The sequence below is a fragment of the Elaeis guineensis genome, chromosome 4, assembly GCF_000442705.2.
Source record: "Elaeis guineensis isolate ETL-2024a chromosome 4, EG11, whole genome shotgun sequence".
NCBI lineage: Eukaryota > Viridiplantae > Streptophyta > Magnoliopsida > Arecales > Arecaceae > Elaeis > Elaeis guineensis.
Genome location: NC_025996.2, coordinates 18,568,151 through 18,579,865, shown reverse-complemented (window position 1 = coordinate 18,579,865; position 11,715 = coordinate 18,568,151). Strand labels below are relative to the sequence as shown.

General features: G+C 39.6%; 2 protein-coding genes and 1 non-coding gene across 3 annotated transcripts; 2 read left to right on the top strand and 1 right to left on the bottom strand.

The window, feature by feature from the left end:
* Nucleotides 1-374: 374 nt before the first annotated feature.
* Nucleotides 375-1,164, top strand: LOC105043582 (21 kDa protein). The gene has a single exon (XM_010921156.4). The coding sequence runs from the start codon at nucleotides 426-428 to the stop codon at nucleotides 1,050-1,052; it is 627 nt and encodes a 208-aa protein (XP_010919458.1). The 5' UTR covers nucleotides 375-425; the 3' UTR covers nucleotides 1,053-1,164.
* Nucleotides 1,165-1,184: 20 nt separating this feature from the next.
* TRNAG-CCC (transfer RNA glycine (anticodon CCC)) lies at nucleotides 1,185-1,255 on the bottom strand. Its single transcript has one exon. It is a non-coding gene; the product is annotated as a tRNA-Gly (tRNA).
* A 1,675-nt stretch (nucleotides 1,256-2,930) lies between these two features.
* On the top strand, nucleotides 2,931-8,679 carry LOC105043583 (elongation factor G-2, chloroplastic). The gene is made up of 4 exons (XM_010921157.4): nucleotides 2,931-3,295; nucleotides 5,385-6,799; nucleotides 7,355-7,867; nucleotides 8,333-8,679. Exons 1-4 carry the CDS (start codon nucleotides 3,055-3,057, stop codon nucleotides 8,498-8,500), a joined length of 2,337 nt encoding a protein of 778 aa, XP_010919459.1. The 5' UTR covers nucleotides 2,931-3,054; the 3' UTR covers nucleotides 8,501-8,679.
* The last annotated feature ends 3,036 nt before the right edge of the window (nucleotides 8,680-11,715 follow it).

Here is an 11,715-nt window from a genome sequence, read left to right as displayed (position 1 = left end):
CGGTAGTCACTTTCAGGGTTGTCCATTTATTTGATGGGTCAGAGTCGGATGTTGGTCGAACTGTTTCAGAGATTGATCGGTAAATGAGGGCCAGTCGGTTTTCTCCAACACATACAATTGAGAATTATTCCAGAGGACAGCAGCACAATTGCTCTATAGTGATTTTTTTGTAGTAAATTGCTTTATACTGATTGCAGCTAAATTTTAGTCCAAATTATAGCATTACGTTCTTGCAACCAATTTCAAGTGGCAAGAGTTGAGTCTACCAAAAAAAAGTGGCAAGAGTTGTGGGAGCCACAAATGGACTACAATCCAGCTATAAAACGGCACCACATTCCAACCCATATCCACCCACCATTTCCCATCCTAAAGAATCTAGTCCCCCTCCCCCTCTGTCCCCGTCTTCTTCTTACTTCCATAGACAGATGGAGAACCATATTAGCACTGCTGCTTCTTCCATCTTACTTGCTGGCCTGCTTGCTCTTCTTTTCACTGGCTTTCATTTGAAAGAATGCGATGGAGCAAGAGTAAGGCCTCAAGAACCAACAAACACCCGGTTCATAAGAACCTCTTGTAGTGCCACCAAGTACCCCATCCTCTGTTTCAACTCCCTCTCATCCTACGCGAGCACGATCCAGAACAGCCCCATGAAACTAGCTCACGCCGCCTTGTCGGTGAGCCTATCCACGGCCCGGTCCACATCCACCATGATGTCGAGAATGTGTACCGCTGGACGCATGAAACCTCGAGAGGTGGCTGCGGTGAGCGACTGCATGGAGAATTTGGGCGACTCGGTGGACGAGCTCCAAGAGTCTCTCGCAGAAATGGCGCACATGAGAGGCAAGAACATGGGCCTAACGATCAATGACATCCAGACATGGGTGAGTGCTGCGCTCACCGACGACGACACCTGCATGGATGGGTTTGCCGGCAATGCCATGAACGGCGAGGTAAAGAATGCCGTGAGGGGCCACGTCGTTAAGGTGGCGCGGCTGACAAGCAATGCCTTGGCGCTCATCAATGCGCTCTCGTCCACCCAGTTCTCTCCTTAATCGCACGGATAAATGTGAAATGGTGTCATACTACCATGCTCATTAGTGTGGTTTCATTTCGGTGGTGATGTAATTTGCCGCGATTCCCAAACTTTTTTCGTAATAAAAACAGTGTTCGAAATAAAGCAGATTTGCGCATCCGGGGAATCGAACCCCGGTCAGTACCGTGGGAGGGTACTATGATACCACTACACCAGATGCGCTTGACCATGAGTGTTGCCATAAGGTACCTGCTGCGGAATATTAGTTTTCCAATTAGCGAGTCTCATCCTTCTTGGGCGAATCGAGTCCTGCTTTCCGCCACCCTCCTCATTCTCTCTTGTTCGAACTTTTGTCTCTTCTTCGTCGTCCTCCGCCTCCCCTTCTTCTTGCATAAGTAGGCTCATGAAGAAGCCAAGCCGAGTAGAGAGTTAGGCGAGTAGAGACTTAGGCTACTGGAAGGCTCAGTTCATCATATAAAAGAGGCGTCAAATTTGAATTAGCTCACGTTGATTTTACAGGACAAGCTCAAATTTGCCTTGTTAGTGAATGGAACTTGAACAAGCATTTTATCAGTTAACTTGCTCTCCTATTTGTTTTTGTAAATCTAAGGAGTTCAAGTTCAATTCTTCTATCAATTGAGCTTTACATGGTTTGATTCTGGCTCTTATTAGGTTGAAAAGAGAACCCAAATCAGCCTGCAACCTAGTAAAGCAAGAAAAGCAATCATGGATAGCTCAGTTCGCCTGCAACCCTGCGGATGAACATGCAATCTGTCACTTGGTCCGGCCTCAACAGGTTAGGCATGACAGGCATTCGAATAATGATACTCACGTGGATTGTTTTACATCCTAATTTAATACCGTAGCTATCATGTAGAATTTGAAATGGCTACAAGCATCAACAAACATTGCGTTAGCTGTGTTAGGCATCCCAATATGAATTCTCCTTGAACAATACTATTGGTGAAGTTGGCAAAAAAAAAAAGAAAAAGAAAAGAAAAGAAGAAGAAAGTAACCAAAAAAAAAAAAAAAAACTGTGCAGTCGCTGTGTCCAAGCACGTTCCACGTGCAGTTCAATACCTGTGTTGCCAAGGCTAGTTTGTACCACGACAGTTTAAGGGCTCTTGTAGCAAGTTTCAAACAAATATGGCAAAAGAAGAACAAATCTTGATCGTGATAGAAACTATAGCCCAAATGCCCAAGTTGGTGTCCAAACAGAACTACCTGATTACAATTTGTGTGCAAGTAACCAGGATTTTAGCGGTATTTACTATGAGGTAGGGTTGGTTACTTGCAGCTGAACCACTCAAAACAAAGTTTTTCACAGTCATATCAAGGAACAGAGAACACCCCGCATCAAAACAAAATCCCAAAGCCAAGACCAAACAAAACTACTTGACTGCAACCTGCGGCCAATAACGACGCAACCGGTTGAAGCAAGTAGAGTGACCTGAACGGATGATAATGCTCTCATATTTCTCCCACAGATCAACGGGGCCCGTTTGTGGTGAGCTTCAAAGGGCTAAAACACTAGCCATCCAATCCCACCCATCATATTATTGAAGATAGAACGCTACGTGGATGCTTCGTAGCCAGTTCAACCAAGTACCCATTTCTACCCTTCCCCTCTTTCACAAACCGCTCAATAAATCACCATCCAATCACCCACCAAAATGTTAAACCCCATCGATACTTAGCTTAGTCCCTGACCCAGCCAGCTAATCCTGACCACCGGCTCAACCCAACTCAGAAAATTACAATTAAATCTATACCCGCTTTATGTCATGATCTCACGATCGGTAATGGCAATATCGATATTTCAATGAATACGTTGGCTAAGCGTATAGCATTTTTTTTTTTTTTGGATGCCTTCCTCTCCTTCCCTGATTCAAATGGTAGCGTGCGAAAAGCGACGGACCTCCATTATCCGAAGCAGAGCGAAGCGGTGAAGTGAGGGCAGGGTAAGGAAGAGCGAAGCCGAGACAGAGAAAGGAGAGAGAGAAAAAAAAAGGAAATAGAAAATGGCGGGGGAAACAGTTAGGATAACGGCTTCGGCGGCCTGCGGATTCTATGGCTCCCGCCGTCCCCTCCCTCTTGCTTCCCATCGCTTCATGGGGCCCAACTACTTGTTCACCTCCGGCCTCCGCCGAGCCTCCACCTCCGACCTCTTCGGCGGCCTCCTCCTGAGGTCTAATTCGAACGCTCCGATGTCGCAGGAAAGAAAAAGGAAACCTTCCGTCGTCGCCATGGCTGCCGATGGTGGTCAGTCTTATACTCTGCTCTCTTTTCTCTTTGCGCTTTAGCAGTTGCCATGGTTTCTTGCCTTTTATTTGTCTTAAATTATAGTAAGTTGAATGGGAGTCGGAATGCATACAGTATGTTTGTGTAAATGATTCAGAAGCAGAGTACTCATTGAGTAGCATTTTTTTTTTTGGAGTGTCTTAAATCCTTCTTTAATATTAGAATCCAGGTGATGTTCTTATTTCCTGGAAATTCTCGTGTAATAGTTGATGGAGAAAGGAAAAGCTACCGGAGATTATTATAATTATAATTATTATTAAATTAGAGCCTCTGCTTTGCTGGTTAACTAATCAACTCAACTGATGCAGACTCAACGAAACCATCGTCTTCCAATCTGGGCATTTAAACATTATTATGAATATTTGTTCATTAAACTGAAGAATGGACATGGAAAGTTTTAATACCTACCAATAGAGTTGCTACAAAATGGCTAGATAGCATGTCCATTCTTCTTCTTGATGTTTATTGAAGTTTATGAGGGATAAAATGCTGATGCTAGTCCCAAGTCTGGATGAAAAAGTTGGAAGCTTGAATTAGGTTGATAGCCAATAATGAGAAGCATGTTAAAGTATGAAATGAATCCAATTTGGTATTCAGGGTCGCATAGATGAACGTTGTGAGAGCATCTTGAAATATATTTGGTGAATGAAGATCCATATAGCCAACTCCAAATAGCAGGGAAAAGGCTAGATACTCACCAATATAGCTTATAATGGTAAGTTGTTTTTGCCATAGTTCTGATACTAGCAAACAGTGTATGTGCTGATGTAAAAGAAACTTTCCATATCTTGGTTGTTCATTCCTTTATTTATGCTTCGGATATAAGTTCAATCAGCCAAGTTTATCAGGTACTGTATGTTAACATGGGTTTGTTTATAAAGGTTTATCTGAGGCTGGTAGGACTGAAACCGGATCAGATATGGATTGGATACCAACATATTCATATCCATATTTATTTTATTTGATGAATACAAATATGGATACAGATATTATTGGGATACAAAAATTCATATCCATATTTGTTTTAAATGGATACAGATACAATTTGGATACTGAACGTATAGATATAATTACGGATATAACTTAGATAATTAAACTTTATGACTGCAAAATCAAAGATATTAAATAGATGATAAATCAAGCTAATAACATATTTATGTGGTTGTATATTTTTCTTAAAAATTAATAGGTCTATATAAAATTATATAAAGTTACATATAGATTCGGATAGTCGGATACAGACCGGATGATTATCTATCCATATCCATATTCATTTTTCTTTGACGGATGTGGATACGGATATGGATATTAGTCGGGTCCTCAAATTTTTATCTATATCCGGATTAATTCGGATATGAAAATGGATCCGAACGGATAATATCCATACCACTTTCACCCCTAGAGACTGGCTTTGCCTTCTACCTCAAAACATGGTTCCTTCAAAATGCCTTGAAGAGAGATTCACATCAGGCACACACATCTTGTACCTCATCTTATACTTTATATGAGAAGCACTGGCAATTTCTAGTCAAGTGAAGGGTGGATCTTCTTTTTTATTTACTAGATCATGACATTCAAACCTAATGCCAAACCTAATTCTGATAGAAAATATTGTGCTATGTTAACCAAGTCTTGGACAATTGGCTTTGTGATATGTAATTCCTACCAAGTTTGGAACCAACTTTATACATGACACTTCTATTACTTCCCCTGATATTTTCACAGCATTATTTTTTGAAAAGATTTGTAGGTCTTTCTAGATAATCTATGAGGCTTGTGCCATATATCTTGTGTCTTATGCCTTATCTTATCATGGATACAAAAATTCACTAAGCTATCTGCATGCTTAGGTATATGCCATGTCATAGATGCACATGTGTATGTGTGTGTCTATTTCACGATGCAAATAAAAACGGGTACAAAAAGATAATAAATTAACTTGTTGAAAAATTTTTGTCTATGATTTTTAAGATGCCAAAAGACATTTTTGAAAATAATAATTGTTTGTCTGGTATATAAGTGATACATTTTTTAAATGGTTTCTTGCCAGAGACAAAGCGAGTAGTGCCGCTGAAGGATTACCGTAATATTGGAATTATGGCTCACATAGATGCAGGGAAAACTACTACTACAGAGCGCATTCTCTACTACACAGGAAGGAATTACAAGATTGGTGAGGTACATGAAGGAACAGCTACAATGGACTGGATGGAACAGGAACAAGAGAGAGGCATCACCATAACCTCTGCAGCAACTACCACCTTTTGGAACAATCACAGAATTAACATTATTGATACTCCTGGCCATGTTGATTTTACACTTGAAGTGGAGCGTGCTCTCAGGGTCCTGGACGGTGCTATATGCTTGTTTGACAGTGTTGCTGGGGTGGAGCCGCAGTCTGAAACTGTGTGGAGACAAGCCGATAAATATGGAGTCCCTAGAATATGCTTTATTAATAAAATGGATCGCCTTGGGGCTAATTTTTTTAGAACTAGGGACATGATTGTGACAAACTTGGGTGCTACACCTCTAGTAGTTCAATTACCGGTGGGTGCAGAAGACAGCTTCCAAGGAGTTGTTGATCTGCTGAAAATGAAAGCTATTTTATGGACAGGGGAAGAGTTAGGTGCGAAATTTGTATATGAAGACATTCCAGCTGATCTTCAAGATTTGGCTCAAGAATACAGAACCCAGATGATAGAAACTATTGTGGAATTAGATGATAAAGCTATGGAAAACTATCTAGAAGGAATTGAACCAGATGAGCAAACAATGAAGAAATTAATTAGAAAAGGCACAATATTGGGTAGTTTTGTTCCAGTTTTATGTGGCTCAGCATTCAAAAACAAAGGTGTTCAACCATTGCTTGATGCTGTTGTTGATTACTTGCCTTCACCAATAGACTTGCCACCAATGAAGGGTTCTGATCCTGACAACCCAGAAGTTACCATTGAAAGGCCTGCTAGTGATGATGAACCATTCGCTGGACTGGCTTTTAAGATTATGAGTGATCCATTTGTAGGATCTCTTACATTCGTGAGGGTCTACTCAGGGAAGTTGAGTGCAGGTTCTTACGTTCTCAATGCAAACAAGGGAAAGAAAGAGAGAATTGGAAGACTTCTAGAGATGCATGCCAATAGTAGGGAAGATATCAAGTCAGCTTTGACGGGTGATATTATTGCTCTAGCAGGTTTGAAAGATACAATCACTGGTGAAACATTATGTAATCCTGACAAACCTGTAGTGCTTGAACGAATGGACTTTCCAGATCCTGTTATCAAGGTTGCTATAGAACCCAAGACCAAGGCTGATGTCGATAAAATGGCAGTTGGATTAATTAAGCTTGCTCAAGAAGACCCATCTTTCCACTTCTCTAGAGACGAGGAAATCAACCAAACTGTTATTGAAGGAATGGGAGAGCTGCATCTTGAGATCATCGTCGACCGGCTGAAGAGGGAGTTCAAGGTTTGTACTCTAACTAATAATAACTATCTTTTTACTTTTCTAGAGACATGTTCTTAAGCTTATAAATAAATGATTCTCTGTTCCATAATAAGAAGCTTTTGTTTGAGTTCACTCAATTTCTATCTTCTCCATAAGTTATAATAGTTTTTTAAATGTTATGCAAAATTGCAAATTAACCCACATATTTATGATTTAAAATTATAGTACTGTCATATTAGATGAATTTGTAAGTAAAATATGTTTATCGCATAAGAAATTAATGTTCTTTAATCACTTCACCGGGACCTATGACTTGTGGTTAGGAAAATTTTCCTCATGAGAAATCTTGAGTGCATGATTAAACTTTCTGATTTGCATGTGCATGTGTGAATACTGTTTGTGAATTCTGAAACCACATTTACTAGCTAAACTCACACATGCTTTATCATTTTCTTATTGGATCTCCTGTTTAGCTGGTGTGTCTTTTTATTTTCCATGGTACTTTCTTTTCCTAGTTCTTCATTTTCCAAGTTTTGCCAGCCATGTTTTTCATCATGGATTCCACCTCATAAGCAGGTCGAAGCAAATGTAGGCGCACCTCAGGTTAATTACCGTGAAAGCATATCAAGAGTCTCAGAAGTGCAATATATCCACAAGAAGCAGTCTGGTGGACAAGGGCAATTTGCAGACATTACAGTCAGATTCGAACCCTTGGAACCAGGAAGTGGTTATGAATTCAAGAGCGAAATAAAGGGAGGAGCAGTGCCAAAAGAATATATCCCGGGGGTGATGAAAGGGTTGGAAGAATGCATGAGCAATGGCGTGCTTGCTGGCTACCCAGTTGTTGATGTCCGAGCTGTATTAGTTGATGGTTCCTATCATGATGTTGATTCTAGTGTTCTGGCATTTCAACTAGCAGCCCGGGGTGCTTTCCGAGAGGGAATGAGAAAAGCTGGTCCGAAAATGCTGGAACCTATAATGAAAGTTGAAGTAGTCACTCCGGAAGAGCATTTGGGTGACGTTATTGGTGACTTGAACTCTAGAAGAGGCCAGATCAATAGTTTCGGTGATAAACCAGGTGCTCTCAAGGTATGTAAAAAAGCACCATATTTTATCATCCTCTTTAGTGCGGCTTCCATTTTTCTGGTCATTGCTAAATCCCTGTAGCAGAAGGCAGCGTGATAGACTCCAAAACCTGAATTTTACGACCACTAGTTTGATTCTAATTCTTTTATTATTAGTAATATTCGTCTTCATAACATTGATGGATATGATAGAATCCTCGTTTTCAAGCAACTATCTCCGATAGTTTTATTCCACTTCCAATCAACTACCCTATTTAGTATTTATATAACTAGTTCAGATGCTTACCATTAATTCAAGGGGAAGAGGAAAACCGTAAGCTAATTGTTCATCCAGGATTATATTCGTTGCTCAGTTATTAATTTCTTTCATCTTGTAGGTGAACTTTTTCCCTTGACTACTAAGTTGTGCTTGTTCGTTATTGCTCTTCAATAGGCATTTACTGGTCCTTGCCAATACTTTCAAATGCAGGTTGTTGATGCCTTGGTGCCACTGGCTGAAATGTTCCAATATGTAAGCACTCTTCGGGGAATGACAAAAGGGCGTGCATCTTACACAATGCAGCTTGCGAAGTTTGATGTAGTCCCGCAACACATCCAAAACCAGCTCTCTTCGAAACAAGCAGCAGTTGCAGCTTAATATAGGTTTTTTTTTGTTACAATGCAGCTTAACATAGTTGATTGTGGAATTCATGCAGATAAGCAAGGCTGTTGGAGCATTAAAAGTTTCAACCCTAAAGTTTGACTGTTTGAGAGGAAAGAAAACATTTTGCACTTGTAATATTTATTGAAAGTATAATAAATATATTTAGATCCGCATTCATTATCTCCTAATTCATAAAGGGGAAAACTGACATTAATGCAGCCATGATATTTTTATCATTGATACTTGGACAATAATCTTAGCTTCTTCTCGCTTACACTGTCCATCAACAAATACATCTCAGAATGTAAGCACATGCCAAGCCTTTTTTTTTTTTTTTTTGACCAAGTAATTTCAAATTAGCCTGTTGTGAAGACCAAAGCAATGGTTCTTTGACTCATCTTAACTGTCAGCACGGTGACTAGTAGCGTCCAGCCAACTTTTCTTCATCAACCTCTGGCAAGGGCTTCGTATTTGAAATTGTTTTGGGTAGTCCTAAAGGATGCAAATATTTCATACAGCAACGGTATTGCTTGGCTATCCGTTCAGTGCTAAATTTACTCGATCAGAATATTTGTTTCAACAGGATTACATCTGAAACGTGGATGCTTTTCATACCAAACCAAGATTGGGGGGAAGTGGAGTGTACCATCTCATGATAAAATCGACTGAGGGATAATCGAGCACATCTCAATCCACACGATATATAATACAGTGAAAATATAGATTATTTTATAGAGAAAAGATAATTTGAACAAATGTAGAACGCAAAATAAAAAAGAGATAATCGAACAATAAAACAAGAACAAAAAAAACATACTAGATATACGTGGTTCGGCCTAATTGATGGCCTACATCCATGGACAAGACTTGTTCAACATTCTTCTATTAAAAATCCACGGCATAAAAAATACAAAATTGGAGAAAAATTTAGAAGCTCGTACAAACTCTTTGATACAAAAGAAAATCACATTTTTTTCTCTCACGGAGTCTCATACCTCTCACTGCTCTCTCTCTGTTTACAGTACTATTCTCGGTGCTCTTAATGTATTTTACAAATAGCCTCTGCCTGTGCCTCTTAAATAGAACTTGGAATCATGAGAGAACTGGCCCAATCCGTGACAAAGCAGGACTCCGATTCAAAGCCAAATTCAAACTCTTTCCCCTGCCATCCATTCTGCATCAAACAATCAAAGAATCACCTGAAACAGCCTAAAAAGAGTCCAAAATTGCCGTGCCACTGTCGGATCTCGACCGCAAGAGAGCCGTCCAATCGTATAATGATCCACGAAATCCCCTGTAAATCGTGAGAAATAGCTTGGAAAACACCACTAGTCAACTATGGGAAGCGGGCGCTTAGTCCACTCGCTCTTCTGTAAATCGCGAGAGTGCGGTAAGCCGCGCCCACGCATCTGCTAGGCCGGCCCGCATGCATGGGTCTGGGTCGGGCCTGGTGGCCGCTGAGCTTTTACATGAGCTTCAACCTAACACCTTATCCAATTGGTTTACACAGCCCCCACTTTCCAATGCATATTTAATATTCGCAGTTCTCTTTTTTTCGTTTAATAATTTTGAATGATGAAAATATTTTTATCTTTTGAAAAAAATTATAACATCCTGTGGCATATTATGACATCCTATATCACATTATAATATTCTGTAGAAAAAAATTATAACTTCCTGTGGCATATTATGATATCTTATGGCATATTATGACTTTCCATGCATAAAAAGTCATAATTTGATCCAAAATGTCATAATATGAAAGAGGCATTTTTATCCAACCACTTTTCAATACGCATTTAATGCCTGCAGCCATAGTATTCTGTACCGACTCAAACCGATCGATACACTCCGTACCATACCGTACGGTGGAGAACCGATTCGATTTAGGCCGATTTTTTGAAAAATGCCCTAAACCAAACCATACCGAACGGTTCGATACGGTATTGGCTCGAACCACCCGATACCGTGCGGTTTGATCCAGTACGATGCGGTACGGTACTGGTTCGGTCCGTTATGGTTTGATTTTTTTTTTTGACCATTGGGTGAGATTTTTTTTAATTTTTTTATTATCGGTATGGGCCAGTACTGTATGGTACTGTACCGACCAGAAATCAGTACGGGCCTCGGTATCAATTCCTAAAATTTTGCCAGCAGTTTATTTTTTCATTTGAAAATTTTAAATGACGAAAATATCTCTATACTTTAAAAAAAATTATGACATTCTGTGCATATTATGATATCTTCCGTCATATTATGACATCTCATGAAAAAAATTATGACTTCCTGCATGTAGAATGTCATAATATAGACATAAGATGATATAATTTTTTTTCAAAGAATAAAAATATTTTTATTATTCAAAATTTTAAATAAAAAATAAAGTTACAGATATTAAATACGTATTGAAAAATGATAACTACGTGGATCAATCAGAAAGGACGGTGCACTTCAATTTTCTATGCCGCCCGTGGTGTACAAAGAATTTCTCATGCAAACTTTTATCTTAATATTCGTTAGATACCGATTTAGCCACTATTCACGCTCGGTCAAGCAGGTTGACACATGCCTCACTCCCAATTGGGGCAATATTCTTTGCCATGGCATCTCGCTGCCAGTGTCTTAGATCTTAATTCCACGACATGATGCATCAAGAAAAGATTCTCCCTTGAACCATAAACCAACAATTTTATTTTTTTTGGTAAATAACCAACAATTGTATTGACGGACTATGTTACCACACCATGTGAATCTACTCCACCAGCCAAAAGTAGCGAGTACAAATTAAACAGAGAAATACCCATAAGCCTTGGTTCATGGTCGGGAAACTATCTAAATAGGTTGTCTCTTCGCTGAGCGAGTTTCAGGAAATGAATTGTGGTCGTGAAGAGTAGCGTCGATCACCAACTTGGTGACACAGCGTGCATTCGATGCGGTGCATGATGAGCTAGGCGTATCAAAGTTGTCCCTTACCAACGTTATTTAATAAACCAGAGTTTAATAAATCCATAAAATATTGGTGCAACCGTTCAAACTGTGTGTGTGTGTGTGTGTGTGTTGATGAATGGTGTATCCTCAGTAGGAAGGGAATGTGAAAATATATTCATTAGGATAACACAGCTTGTTGCATATGCTATCGTGTTAGGAACAAAATTCAATCATAAAATTAAGGAGGAAATCTTCACAGGACTAAATGGACAAAATTTTCT

Excerpts from the sequence above, each read along its gene's own strand:
- LOC105043582 (XM_010921156.4), top strand. The coding sequence starts at position 426 with ATGGAGAACCATATTAGCACTGCTGCTTCTTCCATCTTACTTGCTGGC.
- LOC105043583 (XM_010921157.4), top strand. The coding sequence starts at position 3,055 with ATGGCGGGGGAAACAGTTAGGATAACGGCTTCGGCGGCCTGCGGATTC. Across the intron at positions 6,800-7,354 it reads GGCTGAAGAGGGAGTTCAAG|GTCGAAGCAAATGTAGGCGC; the intron begins GTTTGTACTCTA and ends CCTCATAAGCAG. Across the intron at positions 7,868-8,332 it reads ATAAACCAGGTGCTCTCAAG|GTTGTTGATGCCTTGGTGCC; the intron begins GTATGTAAAAAA and ends TTTCAAATGCAG.